We start from the raw sequence: 23841 nt of genomic DNA, 5'->3' as shown, positions 1-23841 counted from the left end.
CGTTCGGAAGAAACGACATTATCCATACGGTTATTATTACGACTACAGACAAGGCCTTTGCGGTTATCGGCGTTGGTTGATGCCATAAGAATAGAATACTGGAAACTTTCAAAGTTCGTAGTATCATTTTTTCAAGAATTGTAAAATTTCTGATTTTAAATTTTTTTTAATTAAAAAAAAATGAGACACTAATCCTTGTAACTGCACAAAATTATTATTCTAACTTATTGAGCAAATTTAACACCATTTATAATTATTTTCAGATTTGCAAATATAGTTTAAGTTGGTTTACTCAATTTTCTTGGTATACATTTTATTGCTATTAATATGAATATAGTTTGAAGTTTATACGCCCAATAGAAATAAATTCATATCGTTCCCCTGCAAAGAATAGTCTCCGTCCACTCCTCACGTGGTTAAATTATTTGACAATGATGAACGCTTGAATAATATTGGAATACCAATTATTTACCTTAATTAATTCTCACACATGAGATCATCATGGAAAAAGATATTGGGAAACACTTTGTATGAAACTCGTAAACAAATTTCTTCGTGTTTTTACGAAATTTAAAGCTGCAAGTTTTTTGCATGAATGTATTCACAATTTTATTAGTATAAATTGCGCATAGTTTTTATTAAATATTTCACAATTTCATTTTTATCAAAACAAAACTTCCGATTCAAGAATTAAAGAATAAAATAAACTTTGAATAAGTTTGTGTGGTTATTCTGAAATAGATATTTAGCACGTGTGTACATGTATCTAAATAAATACAGGCTTGTCTAAATACATACTTCCTTGTGTAACATGGTGATGATGGTTTTCTTTATTAGGTGGAATTGTTAATAAAAAAATTTCAAATTTTCTGAATAAATTTTCAGAAATCATTTAAATTTGACATTCAGTAACATCCTAGACTCCAATTATTTCATTATCACACGCATACAGATTCAAACATTTATTATAATTGTAAGTTTTTTATTACTTGACATTTGTTTTTACAATTTAATAATTCCAGTTGCATATTTTATTACTGATAAATTTTGATATTCGAAATTCTCTTAATACATATATTGGACCATGTATAAAGGATGTGGTCGACTAAATAAAGGCGTCAAGACATACTATCCATCCTTTACATTAAAATCCTCCAAAAATCGGTCACATGCTGTACGCAGGATCCTTTAATTGAACAGTTATAAAACAACGGTAATAAAATTACGCACTAATGAGCTGACACTACTGTTGGTTTTCTTGTCTTTTTTATTTTCGGTGGAAAAGCGAGTAGAATTTTGTTCCTGAGCTTCTTGTTCATAGTTCAGATCGACTGAAATTACGTCGACATCTTCGTAACGGGGCTGAAAAAGTAAAAGAAAATAAAATATTAATGATTTTAAAAATAAATTGTAAATATTAATATTAAAAATTTGTTACCACTTTGTGTTCCTTTGCACTCGAATTATCATCTCTTTTACGGTTACGTTGTTCATATTCATATTTCAGCTGCAACAAAATAATACAATCAATTAGGGACAGTAACAAGATCAGATTTGTGTTTAATTAAATATTTGCTTAATACTGGCACCGTAAGTGAAATTTTTGTATTTTATTATGAGATCCCATTTTATTGTTTAGATATAATTTTATCATGTAGATCCCAGTTTATTATTATGAATGATAAGATGAAAAATATTTAAATGAAGGTTTGATTCTTTTTGTACAATTGGAACAAAGAGGTTTTTGGTTTTATCAGGTTATTTCGTCATGAAAAAGACTTTGATAAATCTTTCTAACAGTGTTTTAGAGAATTATGAACAAAATTTTGCACTTACTCTATTGATTGTCTCCATATGTTGATTGACTGGGAGGGAAAGGAATTGTGCACTGTCATTACAGCCACCCCCACTTTCTTGATCGTACTGCAATACGTAACAAAATAAAAATATTAAATCTCATAATTTTTTTGAGATTTCTTGCGTTTTAAATTAAGATCTGTGAAATGTAGAAATCAGCAGATTTTGCTAAGACGCACCTATTTAATTAATCATTGGCATGCATTTCAATAAGCATTACAGTCATATTGGTTATAACCTTTCTGCCCAAAAAGTCCTGTTTTGATAGGAATCGAGCGTGCACGCGCTCTTCCCAACTTTTGCACGAAATTTTAAACTTTGTCCTAGAGATGCGAAATTTGGCATGCACATGCACCAACATATGCTACATCATAATATAACATCAATTCCCGTTCCGTTCGCTATAAATTTTTCAGGAAAAATCAAAAACCAAATGTCACCCGTATTCAATTTGGTTTTTGATTTTTCCTGAAAAATTTATAGCGAACGGAACGGGAATTGATGTTATATTATGATGTAGCATATGTTGGTGCATGTGCATGCCAAATTTCGCATCTCTAGGACAAAGTTTAAAATTTCGTGCAAAAGTTGGGAAGAGCGCGTGCACGCTCGATTCCTATCAAAACAGGACTTTTTGGGCAGAAAGGTTATAACCAATATGACTGTACATAAGGAGTACATATGCAACACGAATTTTTTAAATATCAAATTTGCAGAAAATAATATGCCCAGTTCAAGATTTGTAATTTTATGTAATAATTACTACTATACTAATCCTAAATAACATCACGATATCAATCTAATTTTATTTTAACGAGTAGTCTAATTTTAAACGACATAAAAGACGTGAAAATGCAAGAACGTTGCTATTGATAAGTACTTAATTTGATTTTGCTACCCAAATCTTAAAATGCTACGCAGAGTAAAGTATAATATGAATTACTAATAATCATAAAATAAGAAAGCTATGAAATTTCGTGAATTTCATATAATTTTAGAAATTTCATGATTTCAAGTGAAGCACACTCAAGCGTAAATTAAGCCGTCAAGTTAAATTTATGTATGTAATCTTGTGAAATCAATTATAGATTTTTATTCTATGAGGTTTATTAAATTATTAATTCGCTATTTTCCCAAACTTACCAAACTATTTGGTTCGCTACTAACGCTTGGTGACCCGATAATTCTCTCCAGTTGAAACTGTCCCTCTCCATCATCCGCTTGAAAGCCTGAATTGTGATTCGGCTGTGGCTGCAGGCGTCGCAACCGCGCCAAGGTTTCCGCGGACGTGGGCGTGATGGCGTAGAGGACACGATCAGACGACGTGGTGGGGGAGTTGAAATAGTGGCGCATCGTCGTCTCGGTCGTAGAACCGTCGGCATTTTGGAGGCGCAAAGTTCTGAAGAATCGCGTGAGGCCGAGGCGTCGCCCCAACTTGTGCAGATTCACCAACGTTCGGCAACCTACGGTGTCATCGGTTGTAGAACCACCTGCAAAATTAGATGAAAATATTTTAATTTGTGTGCAAATACGATTTTTAAATTTCGAAATTTTTAAAGGGGTAAATTATCTTAACACAGTAGGAATTTCCATTGCTGTTAATATGAATGTTATGTGGATAAATATGTTAATTTTGTTTGAGACCTTTTAAAGTGAGTCAAGTACTAATTATTTACTTATTACAAACTTTATCTCGGAATTAAACCCGACACTTATGGCATAGAACGATTAAATATGCAAAGTTGCAACCTAAATTTGCATAAATAAATGCTTACGTGGATACTGATAATGTGGAAATCCTGAGACGACCCCGTACTGACTGTTTGACCCTGACTGAGCCGGATTTGCCGTCGAGGAGGAACACGAACCGGAAATGGTGTAGTATGCCAGCGGTTGGCCATGATTTGGGTGGGAGGAAGACGTCGAAGAATTAGAATTGACGGCAGACGAGGAGCCGCGTCCCCTCGAAGTGGAGAACCTGCCCCCCGTCGTGGGCGTGGTCGCTTCTCGATGACGCGGCGAGAGTACGAAAGCGCAGTCATTGGAGCGTAGTCGGCCCGAAGAGGATCGATCCCCGCGATCAAAACGGGAATGCGTAGCGCCACTGCGAATAAAAAAATATTTCTTGCTAATTCACAAACGAGTTTGGATATTTAGTTCGTCTACTTAAATTGATATGCTAAAAATCTCAACTTTTGCATATATTTCGTCAGAAAATACTACGGGGCAATGATAATAAGTGGCAGCAAAGATATTGCACAATAAGAGTTATTCGATTTACCCGAGTCTTGCCGCACATTGGACGCCTGGAGAGTCGTTATTTCGCTCGTCGTCATCATCATCGACATCCGGAGAGGGTTTCCTTCTCGGTGGAACGTAGTCATAAATGTCGTCACGGTCTCGCAGACAGCTCGACGGCTTTAAAAATAAAATAAATACTTAATGTCAATACGTTTAAAAAAATATGATAACCACATTTCAGAAAATTACAGAGTTCTACCCACAAAAAAATAAATTTAAACCCACATACCTGATAAACCCCCGGCGTATAAAGTTGTCTCCCACCAGCACCTCCACCACTACTTCGTCCCGACCTTCTCGGCGTGTCCCAAACACTACTTTCCCCCAACTTTCTCCCACAACTTTCACCACCCTGTAAAATATCCCGTGCCGATCCCGACCTTCCAGTAAAGCTCAAACATGACGGGTTGACCCCATTGTTACCACCTCCCAGACTACTCCCTTGCCTAATATTACTCCTACAACTTCCCCCCATTAAAAAATGTCCCCCATTTTGTGCCAACTTTCTCCTCTCCTCCATCCAAATTTCTCTCAATTGTTGAAGAACTTGTTGCTGAAATTCGAGCAGAGGCAGCCCCTCCCGAAGCCACGTGGTCGACTGGGGTGGCGGCCCACCTCCCGCTGCCCCAGAAGATGAAGATGACGACGCTGAGGACGAGTTGGTCAAGCCAGGTTTGTTTGTCGTCTGGGAGGCGATTGACGACGGATATCCGGACGAAGAGGAGGATGCCGTTGACGTGGATGAAAACGAGGCGCCACCTCCGTTGTAGATCGACGTGGCGCCATTATTCGTCGTCGTGGCGGAGGATCCGAATTCCATGGCGTATTTTGCCGCTACAGCGCGTAGAGCGATTTCGTCCGGGATCTGGAAAAAAAGAAGGAAGAGGATGATTAGCATTTTAGCGAAACATGGGTGGTCTGGATTTCATGACACGATTTGAGTGCATGGCTTGCATGTCACGTAATGATCCACAATTTGTTGGGAATTCATTCACCTTATTAAAAACTACTCGAGTTTTACTTGCGACTTTTTTCATACTTATTTCCAAGTTTTTTTATGAATTAATTAAAAATTAAAAACAAAACTGTACACATGAACGTTCATTACAAAGTTAATTACTGGTATAACTTTGTGCTCATACATAAGTGCGCACATTTGCATGATCGATCATTAATTACAAATACAAAAGAAATGCTAAATAAATTTCAGGCAAAACACAACAATTTAAAAGTTTATTATGAGCAAAAAGTGTGTGTGCTGAGGAACAGACGGAAGCCAATGCATCAGCAGTATCCAATTCCAATCTGGACTTTCTAGCGTAATTCGAAAACAAGTTAAGTGTGAAAAATTCTGAGTTCTAAGGTGGGAAATAGGCTTAAAATTCGATATATTCATAGATCGGAGGCCTCACGTAGGCCTACTTCTAATTCTGTATTATGCTCAGGAAATTCAAAATTTGAATTTCAAATTTCAAATTTCTAGCTTTTTTTCGTCTCCAGACATGCATTTTTTCGTACTTTAACACGATATTGGCACTACCATTTGTGATCGAGGGGACTAATGTGTTAAGTATTTTTTACATTTGGAGCTCACCTAAGACAAGCGAGTATGTAAATCGTGTCCATTTTTTGAAAATTTATGCCGTTGTTGCACGCATACACTTCACAACTTACATGACGTTTCCAGTTTAAATAAACATGACCAAAGAACAAAAACCCACACCGGTGGTAATAAAATAGTCTGAAGGGCTGCCTAATCAATACGCGCGTAGTACTCACGTCAACATGCTAAATAAATATTACTCTCTTAATTGAAAACTTTATTTCTGAGAAAATTATTTCCTACAGTAAATTATTTTATATAAATAAATAAAATAAAAATGCTGTTTCAAACTAAAATTTTTCAAGATTCAAAATGTAAAAAAAGTTAACAGGGTACCATTTAACTGTGGATAGGTGAATCATAGCAATTATGCAACGTGTAATTATACTAATTATGCAAAGTTGGGTTTTACATAATTGACTACTATGTAAAATGACCATTATGTAAAATGGTAGTTATGCACCAGAAATTATGTAACTGACCGAAGGCCGCATAGCATGTCATCTATTTATTTTTTGGAGAATTTTAACATGATTTACCAACTTCGACGTGAGTACCCCATAATTTTTTTCAATCCTAAGCAGTCGTTGTTTGGTTGTTGAAACTGGGTGAATTAATTAACTGCTTAACTCACCCTTCCAGTTTTAATCACCTTCGGCCTTCTTTCTATTCTCTTTATGTACAAACCAAGACCACTTGTCGGCAGTCCAAAGTTTTTAATGAAGGCGAAAAATATAATGCATTTATGTAAAACGTCGTGCTGTAAAAAAATGTTTGTTTAAAGAAAGTAACATTTCCAGACTTATATAAGTAGGGCTGGCTTATTAATTAAATGCAACAATTAAGCGGAGGAGTTAGAAAGTCAATAAACTTTATGTGTGTATTTAATGAGTGAGCAAATCATGGTTTCTATCCAATTAAATTATGTCCGGATGTTCGAAATTATGAATTCAAATTTTGTACCTGGAAATTTTTGAAAAGTAAATCTAGAATTAAATGGTTATAGAGTACGTATTTCACACCCGCTAAATAATTGGACGCGTCTACAAAAGGCGTTAGGACATGGTTTTGACGAATTCGCGGTTGAATATCTCTGGCGGGGAGTTGAATTTTGAACTGATTTTTGGTCAGTTGCAAGATAATACTCTCAAAAAGAGATATTTAAAATTTTGGGCCGATAGCTTTATAAATGCCCCCTCCAGTGCCCCCAGAGTTTGAAGGAGCCAAAAAAACACTTTCCAAACTGAATTACTCATATAGCATGATAACCTAAGAGGTCACAGGTGAATGATTGTTAATATTACAACCCTAGATAATCATTGCATGTAATAATAAAAGAATCCACAATGAATTACATAACGTTGGGCCACCATCGTCGCTGATACGTTTTCATGAAAAGTGATCAATCGGACCGTGCACAGGAAAATTGACCTGCTGACCTTTAAAGCGGACCCACTAGGTCAAATGAAGATTGAGGGCAAAGCTCTAAGTGTCTCAAGTAATATTAAATTAAACAGTGAAGATTTTGTGTAAACAGTTTTGGAGAAGGACCCTAGCTAATCAGCTGACGGGGAATAGTAAAAAACTCGTGAACTAATTTAGGAAAATAATGGTCAAATTTTATTGAAAACAAATTTTAATAACTTTTTTGTGTTCCCTGCTGCAGAACTATTTTACCTACAAGGTACAAGTGACAAAATAATAAAATTACTGCGTTTTGATTAGTTAAAAAAATTTAAAGTTCCGCTTCAATTTCGAGGAGAACTTTTGTAAAAATTTTATAGGGTTTGATGGAAACTCATTTCCTGGGGTGTAACCACTTATCAAAATTTTATCAAAAGTACTTACAATGCAACATACAATTTCTACCTTGGATAAAAACCACGTTAGGGATTTTTAGCATCAAAGTCCTAAAATGTGGGGGCCTTTAAAGTCGAGGAGTTGCGTTCAAGAGAGCATTCCATTAAGACAAGTATGAAGCTAGACTACAAAAGGGACTTAAAAGATAAGCATGATACAAAAGTGGTTTTATATAGTGAAAAGCATGCTAAGTCCCTTGATAATAGTCGCAAAGACGATTTTTGCACCAGGACCTCAGAAAAAAATATTTTGTTCAACGCCATTTTATAAGAACACTGGTTTGGAAAACTAAAAAAGGACACCTCTCCAAATTTGACCTTTCCTCATTTCGCAGAGTACATAAAATCGGAAGCCAGATATGCTTACCTATAGTTTGAGACATGGGCTTTCACATAAAAAATGTTAGAAATCTCTACAACTAAAAACCATCCCGCAATTAAGGTATGAATTCGTCAAAACCATGTCCTAACGCCTTTTGTATTTATAATTTTTTCAAAATTAGAATAGATATAATTAGTATAAATACGACGTCAAATTTAGAAAATAAGTGATCACATTTGTGAAGTCAGAGGCAAATTTGCCTAAAATTAGATCAATCCAAATACAAAATATAATGTCAAAATATAACGTACTTAAAGTATAAGTCTTACTTTAAGTACGTCAACTTTTGCCTTTTAACAAGCTTATTTTTAGTAGAAACAAAAAACTCGGCTAATTTTCTCTAACCAACTCTTTGACCAGAATTTCTCACAGGGCTCATTAACGACGACACACAGATTGTTCACGAGAAAAGGAGACGAGAAATATAACAAATCCAGCTTGCAACCAGGGTTCGCTACCCCGGGTTTTTGTGGGTTGGGGTTTTTGGGGTTTTTGTGGGTTTTTGGGGTATCAAATTTCCGGAAAAACCCTAATGCTTAATGGGGTTTTTGCGGGTTTTTGTGGGTTTTTGTGGGTTTTTCCGGGGTTTTTGTAGGATTTTGAGGTAGATTGAAACAAAATCCCTTAAACTACAACGGATATCAATGCTAATTAACTTTTCTGCTTCATCTAGAAATTTTGAGAATTTTCATTTGCGACTTGAATTTCTAAATATCGTTGCATATTTCCAAGTTTACATGTCAAACATGAATTTTCGATGTAATTAGTCCAAATCAATGATTACGGTTAAAATTGCATGTTAAAATTGTATATTAAATTAGTTTATCTCTAATAAATAATTTTAGGAATTCTGGTTCAACCTGCCCCAAAATCTACAAAAACCCACAAAAACCCACAAAAACCCCAAAAACCCCGGAAAAACCCCCGGGGTTGGGTTTTTCTACAAAAACCCCTGGGTTTTCCGAACCCTGCTTGCAACCGAATTTGGCTAAAGTTACACCGTAACGAGCAGGGTTTTTGAAGTTGAACTCTCAGAGAATCTTAATTCTGTCGGGATCAGAATCCAGAGAGTAAAACGGGAAAATTTTGGGTGAGGTTTCATTCGTGGAGAACATATCTTAATCCTGTCACATTATTCCGTTTGGCGAAGAGAACACAGAAACCAAACGACAGGGTTTCAAATTCCTAAAATTGTTGACCTCAATCTCAAATCAGAAAATTACAACTTGGATAAATTTGTCGCCATTTTGGAAATTTATCTCTTAATTAATATAGAATTGAAATTAAAAAGATCGATGGTATGTAGCAGTGGTATGTTATGCTACAAAAAAATTGTACAACCCATCACTCATTAAATCAATTAAATTTTAATGGTCATATTGAAATAAATACTTAACTTGTGAATTTACAATGTATATGTTCCTATTTTTCTAATTTTGATATCATATTGATTCGAAATTCGAAACGTAGATTTCATTTCTAAATTTATGCGATAAGTGTTTTGATATGCCATAAGTCTCTGATTTTCGAAACCCTGTCCAACCATGATTCCTTCGTTACCGGTGGAGAAACATGTAAATTAGCCATCCCGTGAATATTCCCATCGTCTTAGATTCCTCTATCCTTGTTGGATTTCACTTCATCGCAATCGCAACCACCATCCGATTACTAATCCGTCCTTTCTCCTTGGGACGAGTATACGAGGAAATAGACATGGAAATTAATAGAGAATGAGGTTTTGGCTAGAATGCACCTGTGAAATTCTAGACAATCCCGTTTTTAAAAATAAAAATAGACCGTCCCCTTTAAATGATGCGAGAACAAGGATCACTGCATTAAATGGAAACAATTTGCTACAAAACGGCAACAATAATTGTGAATGGAATTCAAATTTAGTGTCACGTCTATTTTTCAGGCATAAATTTAATTGCCAATTTTAGAAAACTCTGAAATATTGATGGGGGATATTTTATTTAAAAGTGCAAAAAAATGTATACGTATGTTCGGCACTTTCTAAAATACCATTCTAGGATTTTGCATCCTTGTTACCGGTATGCAATATTTCTCAATTTATTAAGTGGTACTGAAAGAGAGAAAGTCGTGCATATTTTATACGGAGAAAGTTCACCAAACCATAACCTTCCTTCATTGGATAAGTTGCACCTGGTAATCAAACTGATTACAACCTTGGAACAAGTTCCAATTTTGTTTAAATTCCAAACTACCTATTTTCAAGTAATGCATTTCTTTTAGCTTTTTTAAATTACACTGTACCACAAGAAAACGAATTAATCTAACACAATTGTATTATTTTATATCGTTCAATAATTTCAATGTGACGTTCAATTCACACATTATAATTTTTTCAGCAAATGAAATTTCAATGACAAAATTAAAGCGCTGCAAAAAATAATGCAAAAAATGTTATTATATGTTTCGGTAAATCTAACTAATCCTAAGATTTTTGTCTATATTTCAAACTAAAATGTAGGCACAAATAGAAATTTATTTATGGAAGGCTTTTCTTTCCTATGAAACAAAACCCAAAATTTAAAAAACTGATTTAATGAAAGATTTATTCATTACTGATTTCAACGGTACTTTTGAAGATACGATAACGTTTTTTTTTACATATTTGCTAACTCCAAACTTCATCAGGCAATGGTTTCATACCAAAAACAGAATATTTATGTATAACAAACAACCCAAACGCGTATTATGTTTAAGTACATCATGTCACTAAACACCTCATTTACAGATTTTGAAAAACGAGTAAATAAGATATCGAAATTGATCCATCACACAGATATTGCTGCATTGTAAATCCTCACAAAACAAATAATGTTCACATTCCCTTCTAAATATCGCATTTCTTTTTCGCCTTTTCTTAAAGATTTGTTCTCCCAATTGAGGAAACACCATCGATCCGGCGGCAGCCGCGTCTGTTGCCATAATTCCATTTCTGTCCCTTAAAGGCTTCCTTTCGTAACTGAATCTTAAACACGATCTGAAAGAATTTACCTTTGTGTTGAGCCAGCCAGCTGCCTCCTGTTGTTTGCTCTCCGTGAGACGAGAGATGACCATTTTTGTGAAGATTTTTTTGTTAAGAGTGGCATGTGTGCTACTATTCATTTTGTGCACTAATAACTACTAAATGTGGCCAACTACCTGGATAATTTTCATAATAGGGAAGCCAATTGCCATGTATGGGTTGCTCACAAAAATAAAAATATAATATCGCAAGAACATTTTTACACCAAGAATTAAAACATGTTCATATATTACGTTATTAAAAAGACGCCGATTTTTGGACCACCATTCCAACCTTTCTCTGTCCTAGTCACGTTAAGCTTAAACCGAGTAAGATAAGCAACACCCACCTTTTTGATGACGTAATATATGGACGTTCTCAAAGTGAAAGAAACGAAATAACTTTGTAATACATAGATTATTACAGATTTGGTCTTCATAATATGTAACGTCCTGCGTACAATTAAGCATTATTCTTTACGCAACACTTCTGTCGGAATTCAATGTATGTATCAGCAGAAAAGGAAACTTTCAACTTTTTCTTCTGAATCTGTCTTTTATCCTTCGTGCGCAATTTCTTTATCAATAATACCAAAAAATTTCACTCTCGAATGATCACGCCAGAAGGGGCAGGAAACCCTCGTGGAAACAAACCACTCCAGTTTTTACCCGGTTCCTAAAGGAAACCGAACCACTTGGCTCTCATCCTGAGAAAACCAAACTTTGTCGGGGTTTAGGATGACATGGAGGAGGCAGTGAAATTTCGTCTGATTGAAGGATTTTTTTGTGATCGATGGAATTTTTTATCATTTTTTCGCATCTAACGACCCACAATTTGAGTTAGTTTGACGACAGGATGTAGTATTTATATTTATAAGTTCAAAATATTACGGTTCAAAATAGGTAATTTGGAAATTTTGTAACTAATAAGAATTTATTACAGAATTTGTGACTAAATAATCGAATTTACTCCCTAAATAGCGAACTCAATTTTGATTTTAAAAATTTAATAAATCGATACAAAAACCTTCCCATCTGTGACAGACGATCGATCATAAAGATCGACAAAAAAGATGCCACACTTTACGCCAATTGTGTCCAGAGGACGGCATTATTACCATAATTTGACCCCCTTATTCCGTCCCTTTTCTCTCATTTTATCCCACAAAACCACCCAAGTTTGAAGGTTTTAACAACTTAATTCCATCCAATTTTACGGGACATCCGGCCCCTTAACGTTGGGCAAGAAGAAGAAGAAAAGTCGATTTGTTGGGTACTTTTATTCGTACTTTATTTTTGCAGTCACTATTTCAATGTCGCCTTCAGACCCCTTCATTCCATAACCTGTACAAGAGAGATTTCCTACTTTTGTCCCGTAGTGTGTCGTAAAATAAAGTGGAGCAGAGACGCAAAGGACAGATGCGTAAAGGGTGTCACCGAATTTCGGGGAATTTTGTCTCTTCTCGAATCACTCCCACATTTTGCGCAGGGTCCCCACTACGAGAAACTGGAGAGGAATGGATTTCTTGAAAAAGGGCCAATTTGTCACTGACTGACTTAAGCTGCCTTTTTAAAAGGACACAAAGCCTGGCTCGACGGTCTGAGACGACAAGCGTATTAGTTACTTGGTAGTTTGACGGCAAAAGTAAAAGTGCGATATAAATGACAAGCGCCCTCAAAAATGTGGAGGTCGTGTAATGTAAATAGTTTCACATTTTACGTTATCTGGCACAATTGTCACGTGCGAGTGGACGACCGGATAAAAACCTTGTAGAAATTTAATGATGCTATTTCTCATTAATTCTTGATCTTTGACAAGCTTACTTACATTTATAGTTTTCATGCAAACTAGAAATTTTGATTGTTTCCCAAAAAAAACGGGTGTAATTTTGTGTCATAAAATTATTTCAAATGATATCCTCAATTTAGTCGAAGAAAATTATTTCTCTGGTTTTATGACTTCCTCTCCTTCAAGTCACACCCAGGTGAGAGAAATAAGAAAGAGATGGAACAATGGGGCAATAAAGAGTACAAAAAGTGGAGACAAAATTGGAACCTCGGCATAAATGCGGTTCTTCCAGACGGTGTTACATTTAGTAAAATGTACCTAGCTCTCTTAAAAATCAAATTGTAAAATCGTTACCAAATCGGTGACAAAAATTGTGTTCCCAAACAACTTATTTATTTTGAGTGTTACATTTTTAGGAATCTTGCCAGTCGTCCAGAAGTAAAAACAAGGCAACAAAGAGGATGATGAACTGTGTAGACTTGGAAGCCAGGATTTGTCTCCTAACTCAAAACCAGTCTTATTTTCTATTGTTCTCGATCTTAAGGGTTGCCTCGAATGAGAACTAGATACACGAGAAATAAGAAGTGGTCCACCCCACCGACGAGACAGTACACATAGTTTTTTGACCAACAAAAAGTAACCAAAATCAAAACCAAACCCAACAATAGTTTGGAGATGAAATACTGACCGGGAAACAAAAGAACGGTTTCGGACCGTACAGAAATCATGTCATTAATTTTCAGAAATTTTGACGTGATGTGACTAATAAGAATTTCGATAAGAATTTAATGCACATAAGCAATGTGATTAATTTTCAGAAATTTTGACCTGAAAATTCCAATAAGAATTTAATGTCTCGATCCACACAAATGTGTGACACGCTTTACGCACGGTTCTTCAGATTTGTTCGAGATTTTATCGTTCCAGTTTTGAAAGGGTCTGCTTGTTTCGTGGCAAAAAAACAAACGTACACTAAAAACTGGAGTGCTACTGGGAAGTAGATGATATGGATGGATAAGAAACTTGTAATTGTATTATCATAAATGCAATCTGTAACTGCGGTATGATTCAATTGTTTCGTTGTCTCATCTCACTTTGGAATGGATTTTATAGTTTTGGGCTGAAAATCGAATTGTTTAAATAAATATGTTTCGATACAATTCAGTCATGAAATACGAAATCATGAGAAAAATAGCAAAACTGAAATGCTAATATGCAATATATTTAGAGCAAATTTAATTATTTTTTAAAATTAAAGAAGAGGGAAATTGCTGCACTTATGCAACTCGATTTTAAAAGGATGTCGTTTGGTTCTATTCATCTTAAAACGTCAGCTCATTATTTAGTAACCGCTTATCAAACATTTGATTAAACCAAAACAGACGAAGACAGTTCAGAGGAATCTAATTGTGTATCAATTTCTCCAAACAACATGAATCTCGCAAATGGCGTTTGTATTGTACAAAATTAAAGTATACAAATACAAGTCTACGAATTGCGAAATTACCATGAAGAATTTATCTTCGCTGAGAACGAAAATGGCGAGAAGAGTGAAGGTCGTATTATTATCACATCTTTTCGCACATTTTACGCAAAAAACATGAAAACTTATTCGTAAGGAAAAACTAAATCCAAATTGTAAATATTTACCACTCTGTGCATTACTTACTACATTTAGTTTAGTGGTAAATACATTTTGTCACCTTCTGATCTACATAATTGCGCTGACTCGTGTTCATTGACATCTCCAATTACGAATATTCACGTCTTCCGAAAATCGTAGCTTTTAGACTAAGAAACTTCAAGAAATCCGCCGTTTCTTAAATCATAAATCATTCAGCATGACCGAGCAAAATCACTCACATACTCGTTAAAAGTGACCACGAATCATTAAAACAATGCAAAAATTGTGACACAAAAGAACACATTTTGATTTTACATATTCAAGAAAACACACCAGCCACACACACAACTAGACACACAATAATAACCCTATTACGAAAGCAACCCACCCAGACTGACTGAACTACAAAAACCAATAATCGTAAATTATCCGCTTCTTTTCTCCCTTAAAGAGAACCTCACCGCGTTTTAAATTCACTAAAACCCACATAAAAATAATTTTCCTGTAAATAATGAGCCAGGTTTTTCTCTTTGCAATTAAAAACTAAATAGCCATCAACTTATTTACGAAAGGGCGGGTGCATTAAGGGTGTTATCAAATTCAGTGGGTTAAGGCATCATATTTTTCCTACAACTTGGGGTCAAAACCATACCTCGCAATGGACCAGTCCAGTGTCCAGTGGACCAAAATGGTCAATTATGGACCATGGACCACAAACAAATTGGTACATACATGATGGACCATGGACCAATTTTTTGGTCCATCATAGCTTTAAATGGACCATGGACCATTTCTTGGTCGTTCATTGGTGGACCATGGACCATTTTTTTGGTCGTTCATTGATGGACCATGGACCAATTTATTGCGAGTTTTACCCCAAAATTCCCCAAAAATCGGTCAGATCCTTTCTGCACGGTCCTTCCCTAAATAAATTGAACAAAAGTACATCCATCCACACATAATTTTATTCCAGGGTTTAAAATCACATCATTTCTTAAGACCAATTTTGGATTCGTGATTTATTAACGTGTTGAATTTTTAATTGGTGGAGGTTCAAATGCTTTCTTTCTTTGCTAGGTCGGTAAAATATTTGAAAAGAAATGCAAATCGCGCAGGTGAGTAAACGACCTCATAAATTTTTCTCGTCTTCTTTACAACCCCGACGAATATGAAGGACACGAAACATTCTTCAAGTTATTTAGTCACAAATAAAAGCGCAGTTAAAAAGTGAAATTCCTTCCCCACGAGTAATTTAGACTTGGCAAATTGAAGTTTATGATGAGATATAATTTTTTGAGGATAGGTGACAGGGTTGCAAAAATTGAGATCTATCTTTAAAAATTTATTGCAATCTCAACTAATATGCGGTACATGTAGGTTGGGAATCGTAATGTAATAAGTAATTGACTCGCAATAATAAATCTCGAAAAAACCAAAATTGTCTCAAAATATCGTAAAACTATTTATGATTTGGTTTTCATACAGCTTTCTGCTGGTGAAAACGTAAGTCATAAATATTTGACGAGTACAAGGTTTATGCTTCACTTTCACCTAAAATAATCCCTATCCTGTAAAGACTTATTTATCGTTTTGCGAATACGCGTAACTTCATAATGCGAATATCTTTGGTAAAGCACTAATAATTAGTATCTCCCAAAACCCTCTGTGAATAACCTATTTAATTAACGTCAGTTTCTACCAAAAATTCAATTTTAATAAAATCGGAATTTAACCAATCCAAAAAAATACTTTAAAAAAATTTATAATAAATGTTTAGTATCGATAATCAAATTATCTCGTTACGAATGTCCCTAAATTACAATTAAAAACGATAATATTTTTCTCCTAATTTACACATTTCTCTTGTGCATTACTTATCAGCATTTACATACATTGCGATCAACTAAAATTATTTGAAACACTTAATAAATCAAGCCAAAATCAGAAAATATGTGCATACATTACGAATAATTACGAACTAATGCCCTCCTCATTATTTACTAAAAGGCTACCTCCATAAAATCAAAAAATCCTTATTCTTTACGACATCCACAATTATATAAAACAGGTTGTCGTTTTGAGAAAAAACAGATTTTTGATTTTATATTTATTCCACATTTTAATTCTGTGTGAACCTGAACCAGACGTGTCTTCTGCTGCTGTCCAATAATTCTTGTGACGACGAGGACCACCAACTAACAAGTCTATTGTAACAACAGGACGAGTTAAAAAAAAGTGTATTAACAACGACGTCAATTATTTAAAAAAATTTCTTCGTGTCATCTGCCTTCGACTACTGATACTTAAATCATTTTGAAACCCAACTAACTGCTTCTACCTCAACACAATTACGACTCTCAGGTACATATACGTAGCAATAATCGTAACATTTTTACTAAACGGGGTCGTAAAAGGGGGGATAAATCAGTCCTTGCCCACCTTCATGTTCACATTCGTATTAAAACTTATCACCCAAAATTCTTAGTTTATATGTAGTTGGAAAAGCTAGCCAGAAAAATTAGCAAATAAATAATAATGGATTTTACCCAGTAAAATATCTACTAAACTTTCCACAAGTTGGTAAAGGTTACGCAGGAAAATCAGGTTACAGAAATAACCCCGATCAAGGGCATCTCATAATTTTATAAAATTTTATGAAACAATTTCTCAGGAAAAATTTACACAATTTTCTAGTTTAAAAGCATCCAAGTGACAAAGGTTACACAGGAAAATCAGGTTACAAATCTATTCCAAACTCACCCTGATCAAAGGCGTCTCTTTATTTTGTAAAATTCTGTAAACAATTTCCCACCCAAAATTTACACAATTTTCTACTTAATTACAAACATCCGAGTAGTGAACTGTCTTCTCATAATAAAAACTAAGCAAAGGCATCGAACAAGAAATGCATAAGTGTTTCTGGAGAGTAACATGTGGCCAACGTATCTGTAATGTGGTTTGGTTGGTTAAACATCGTTCAACATTTTACCTGCAGACCTACAAAGAAAAAAGTGTCCTGCTGCGTTTTCTATGTGCTTTGGGCATACTTATCTCCTACTTTTAGGTTACTTTTAATCTACAACTCATACGTACATATTATTCCGACGACGACGACGTGACAGTTGAAATATTTTCGGCAAGTCATCCCTTCACCTGAGAAGATCTCATTAGTTATTTACTGCACGAAGTAACAAAAATGGACCCAAAAACCTGTAAACTTGTTGTCGTACATTTGTATCTTTACTGGAAATTACAAATCATAATCGACGTGACCGTGACCATTTGGCGAGAAAAAAAGGTATAAAATGTACAAAAACAAGGGAAGATATATTCCTGTCCCTTGTTTCAACTTGGAATTGTACATGATTTTTTCGAATCTTGTCCAGCGTCAGGATCTTCGTCATGTGTGTTTTACGTATCTAGTCACGCAATGGAAAATGAGTGGTAAAGCGATTATTTACAAGTTTTTTGTGTACTTTCCTCCCCGCATTGGACTGGACATTAAAGATTGACAACTTCCGGTGGAGGAAGTAAACGCTTGAGTTTAAGATTGACGAGTGTGGAGTTGAGTTGTCAAGATAATTCTCCGACTTTGTAGGATTGAAATTCAGGACAGAATGTAATGTTGTCTCGATTCACTCTTTCCAGGGAAATGCGATCATTTATTTACGTGTTTACCAATTTATGTATGTATGTACACCAGGAAATTGTACTAATTTATTTATAGGTACGTTTCTTATACGCTTTCCTATATTTTCTACTGTATTTCTAAATACTATTCGGGATCAAAATCCCATTTGCTGTCAGGTGTAATTGAAATTTAGTGCATGTTATTAAGATCTAATTGTGTAATGTTTTCTTATTAGGAACAAATAGCTTTTAAATCCTTTGTTAATTCCAGTCTGGTTTTGGATTTTGGGAGTGGTTTTCCACCAAAACTAACTGTTTAAAAGTAGCAGTTTTAAAAATGGGTTGCACCTACTTTCACTTGTTCTAAAAAATCTGTACCATTACGGAGATTGCGAATTAACCGTTTTTACACTAAATTATCACCTAAATGTGTAAATTTTTCAGTTACGCTAATGATAAATTTAGCCTTTGCGTGAAAATTTAGTATAAAAAAACTTAATTCACAATCTCCTCCATAATTACTTCCGGATTTTCACTTTATTTAGAATTATTTATAATAACTATTTTTTGCCAGAAACATGAAATGACGAGTTAAAAATAAAAATGGAAACTTATTTATTATTCATCGTCCCCTTGTTGTATGTGACAATAATACAAAACGCTTGCTTGCATCCCAACCACAAATGAGCTAAACACTAAATATTTTTTTGTTCCTGACCAAATATGCTAAGTATTCCACCATCTGTCGTATTTGCCTCTTTGTCATCCTTGTTTCTATCACTTTTCATTTCTCACATGCTCATTAAGCAAGGGACGAGATACGTACGTAATGGTCTAATCGTGCAGTTGCATGGATTCTTTGTCACTCGTGGGGGAGTTAATTTCTGGGAAAGTGTCGAGTTAAAATATGGTGAATGTTTTAGCTTGTAGTTATTTGAGCCCGGTGTAAAATTGTGAACCCATCCTCGGAGTAAGTGGGGATAAATATGCATTGGATTCAACAATGTATATATGTAAATATGAAGCAAAGTATTTAATGTTTAACAAAATTGAAGTAGGTTTCTCGACGAATTTGGATGCCACTAATGAAAATTTGGAATGTTTAAATATTAAAATTTTGTAAAGGTTGTCTAGTCGGAAGGTATAATTTAGTCGTAATTAATTGTAATTTAGTCGGGTTTTTAAATTATTCGAAAAATGATCCAACTTTTACCAAGTAGTGACCAAAATCTTTGTAAAAATTGTATAAAATTTTATAACCGGAGTTAACAAATGATAAATTTTCTCTCAATTGCACGAAAACGCATCAATTCGTGCAATTATCTCGAATTTGTAAGTCTATTGAATTGAATTAGACAAACTACTAGGGTCGAATAGTCTAGGTCGATATTTTTTTGTGGGGAGGCTCTCGTTTTAAAAACACATTGACCCGACTCACCCACAAATGTAGAATTACACATGTACAAACTTATGTAAATATGAAACTTGCCTAACCAAACCAAGGAATCTCTCAAACAACGTGAGAAAAGGTGGCAGAGTCATCCCTGTTTTTTTCTCTGGGTTTAAACAGGAAGAACTGGATAAAAAATGGGGAGTAAGGATTCCCAATATGAGAACTCACAACTTTTAACAATGACTTGAACAATCTTTGAGAAAGGAGGCGATCACAAAAGGCAGCGTCATCCTAGAACTCCTCGACATCCAAGAAGAAGACGCGATTGGTTCGACGGACGGACAACATTCCTCACATTTTTCTCACCCTTTGAGACAGACGCTTCATTACGTGAGACAGGGACGAGTAATTTGTGGAGGCAGTATTTTAATAAATTTTGTAAAATTGTATTTATTTACTTATCTGTAAATACATTTATGAAACTTTTTTTCGTTTTTTTGGGTAAAATTTATCTATTAAAAATTCACAAGTTGTATGGTTATACTTAAATTTGCGAAATGCACCATCTTTGATGTGAGAATCTCCTTATATTTTTAAGAATATGTAGACGACCACATTCCACGAGGGTATCCAACTAGAAAGTTTCTCCGGTAGCGACGCCTAAACCAGAGGAGTATAATATCCTTGTCGGACGTCCTAATAACAAGAACGGGAGAGAATTTCCAAACTAATTTATAGCTTTGTGCTTGATGTCATCCCAAGGAACTTTCTCGATGACATAAAAAATCGGATTTTTTTCCAGAATCCGCATGTTGGGAAACGATGTGAGACTGATTCAAATCATCAGGAATCAGCTCATTCTAAATACATAACTTTGAAAATTGTCCAAGAGAAACGACACGAAGTCCCTTTTCGTGTAAAAAATATTTGCACCCAAATTTCCTTTCCGATTTAATTTGAATGCTTCAAACACCTGAAGTTTTTGTCATTCTTTTGGGGTCCTTTATCGTTCTTACAGAGGAGAAAATCTGTCATCCTCAGATTCACTTGAGTCAGATCGATTATAAATTAGATTCCAAACGTTGTCCAGGGATTTGTATGAAACTAAAAACTTTTACTCGGACTATCATTCACTTATTATACTTTTCCCATTTAACTTGGCACGATTAAATATCCAAGCAACTGTAAGTTCTATCATGGCTCATTAAGATATCGGAAAGGCTACTTTTTCCTAAACTCAGGGCGATTTAAGATAAGCCAAATTAAGACATTTTTACCGGATGATTTAAGATAATTTTAGGGCCCATTAACGGGGCGTGATAGTTTGCTCTGGCCGCTCTATCAGCCAATACAGTCTCTCGCTCAATATTTCTCTGTATGTTTACAACATGCATAATTTTTTGCACAGATTTTTGAGCTTCTCAATCTTATACCGAGATTAAATGTGCACTCAAAAATGTGAAATTTGTTGAATTATAACTATTGATAGTTGGGCAACAAGGGAGCAGGCCCTTTAAGGAATTGATATGCTACTTTTATTTATATTAAATGCCGAATATCAATTTCCATCAAAATTTTGTTTCCTCTCGAGTTCGTCATTTAATATAAATAAAAGTAGCATATCAATTCCTTAAAGGGCCTGCTTCCTTGTTGCCCAACTATCAATAGTTATAATTCAACAAATTTCACATTTTTGAGTGCACATTTAATCTCGGTATAAGATTGATAAGCTCAAAAAATTGCATTTTTTCCTGATTCGTCTCAACTTGTCAAAGAGTATGCGTGGTGGGAAGCCACCACCACACATACTCTTCCCACTGGAAACCACTAAAAACATAAACAATGCCAGATGATATTTGCAGTTTTTTGCAAAAAATTCAAAATTCCCACCGAAACTTGTGAACTTTATACCCCACCGAGTTCGTCAGTTTCATGAGGATTAGAATAACAAAATATTGTCAACTCTTAATAGCCACCCTTTAATAATTGACAACTTGGATTACACAAATCTCCAAATTTAGTGTAACACACATATAGATCTTGAAAAGCACAAATAACACTTTTTTTATTTCTTTAAGGAAACCAAATTTCAATTGTATCTTAAACTTTTTAAAAATAGCCTCACTTCTAAGGAAAATATCCCATTTCTCGAAATAGTAAATACGCATAATCTGTTACATATTCCTTTGAACACAAGCTACTAAAATTTAATTGCGCCGTTGTAATTGATTATTATCATACTTAAGTATTATGGATTCACTCCAGCTTGACACCCCCGTGCTTATCCGCTAAACCATCACTGAGCATCACATGACCAAAATCAATGTCTGTAAAGTAGGGGCGTGTGTTGCCTCCCCTCACAATCCCTTAAACTCCGTTTCACGCTGAGTTCATCACATGGAGTAAATTAGCCGAACGAGCCGAATAATTATATTATTTGACACCATTAATTTTTATTTTGGCGTTTAAATCATACGAAATTGAATAATGTAAACGCCAAAATAAAATAAATTGGTGTTAAATAATAAAATAATTCGGCTCGTTCGGCTAATTTACTCCATGCGATGAACTCAGATAGCGTGAAACGGAGTAAATGATATAAATATCGAGTATTAAGACCTCCGGCACTGAACTTATTTCTCGTATAATTCACACTGGCGGGCGGTTTTCAAATTCAAACAGGGGTATCAAGCTGGAGTGAATTCATAATATCAACGTCAAATCTGTTTTGTAACGAGCGTGATACATCCATAAAAATAATAAAATATTCGGCGTAAATGCCCTTCAAAGTGCAGTGACAATGACAAAATCAGTTTTACGACTATTTACATGAGAAAGCAACACTTTAATAACTAAAAACTTGGAGTACTCAAATCTCCAAATTTATCTAGAGCATCACACGTGTCTCGATCTCGAAAAGCGCAAATACATATGTAGCACTTTTTTGTTTACTTGAGGGAACCGAATTTCAATTTTATCCTAAATTTTTTAAAAATAGCCTCACATCTAAAGAAGATATCCCTCTTGTCGACATAGTAAATACGCATAATTTGTTATTCCTTTGTACACGAGAAAACCATTTCACCCGGTTTATCCAATTACTCGTACACATTTTTAAATCATGAGATGCATCTCCAGCAGCATCAAAGAGAATGTAAAACAACATTTTCGTTCTCTTTTACGATAACGTTACCATTCTGAATTAGATTTACATCGAATTACGGAACTTTTCCGAGTGCATTTTGCGAACAGGGTTCGAAAAGAAACGATTGGTGTAATTTGATGGGATTTCATGATTTAATTTAATGATTTGTGTGGGCTTTAGATTAGAATATTCCAAAACACAAATTGTTTATAATACAGATTTGTATTAAAACGCCATAATATAAATCACATCATTTTTCCCCAATGAAATTTACTTTGGGAGGATTTTAGAAACCCTTCCATCACAAAAACTCTGTCCTTTATGCTTGAGTGAAAGCAGGAGAAAGTCGAAAATAATGACAGCTTCAGGAAAGCAAGGAAAAAACCAAGATATCCGAAGAAGGAAAGTACGATCTTATCTCTATTAAACGAAACAGGAATTTGAGACGGTTATCTGGAATGATGAGTGACGATGGATTTAGCCTCAGTGCAATCTTGTTCAGGTGAATTGGCAATTGAAACTGATATTTGCCTAATTTAACGCCAATAGCGAGAATTCGCAGAAATTGATGATTATAACATATCTAAGATTTCGTAGGAAAAGTGAAAGGAAAAGTGAAAAGTGAAATATTATCTAAGATTTCGTGTTGAGTTAAGTTTGTTATAATTGTAAAAGTAAAAATTTACACAATTTTGCTCACCCTTGAAAAATTGATGCCATCATGTCTCACTCAATAAGACATAATAGACTTATGAGGTGGATTAGCAGAGAGAGAGAAATTAATATTCTGCATGGTGGAAACAGTTCTATTTACAATTGTGCCGTGACTTTCTACCAAAAACTTTAAAATGTCAGGGTTTATTGGGAATATGAGGTGAATAATTGAAAATTACAAATGAAAAATGAAATGAATATGAAAAACATTCACGTCAAAAATGGAAAATTAGTAAAAATGAGTAAAATTACATTATTTCCAGATGCGTAAATAGTCGTAAAAAAATTGACTCACCCTCGAAAAATTGATGCCATCCTGCCTCACTTGATCTCTCAACTGATTCCGGAAACTTTGCAACTTTCCCGAATTTCCAGAATTGCAATCTCTTCCATGCGTCTGCAACTCAAACTGGTTTCTCGTCCCTAAATTACCCCCACTTCCAGACCCCACACCCACCTGGGGACGTCCCCCTGGAAGCAGGACAGACTCGTAGAAAGTCTCCGGGTCACTAGA

At 34.9% G+C, this 23841-nt stretch overlaps 1 protein-coding gene across 1 annotated transcript; it reads right to left on the bottom strand.

Annotated features, from left to right (window-relative positions):
- Positions 1-607: 607 nt before the first annotated feature.
- Positions 608-23841, bottom strand: LOC110853386. Its single transcript, XM_022101647.2, has 8 exons — positions 23623-23841; positions 4388-5023; positions 4139-4275; positions 3633-3961; positions 3001-3347; positions 1837-1923; positions 1439-1507; positions 608-1362 (listed from the first exon to the last, which is right to left on the bottom strand). Exons 2-8 carry the CDS (start codon positions 4976-4978, stop codon positions 1201-1203), a joined length of 1722 nt encoding a protein of 573 aa, XP_021957339.1. The 5' UTR covers positions 4979-5023; positions 23623-23841; the 3' UTR covers positions 608-1200.

The sequence above is a fragment of the Folsomia candida genome, unplaced genomic scaffold, assembly GCF_002217175.1.
Source record: "Folsomia candida strain VU population unplaced genomic scaffold, ASM221717v1 Fcan01_Sc008, whole genome shotgun sequence".
NCBI lineage: Eukaryota > Metazoa > Arthropoda > Collembola > Entomobryomorpha > Isotomidae > Folsomia > Folsomia candida.
The sequence above is the reverse complement of the archived record's forward strand: the minus strand, read 5'-3'. Positions and strand labels throughout refer to the sequence as shown.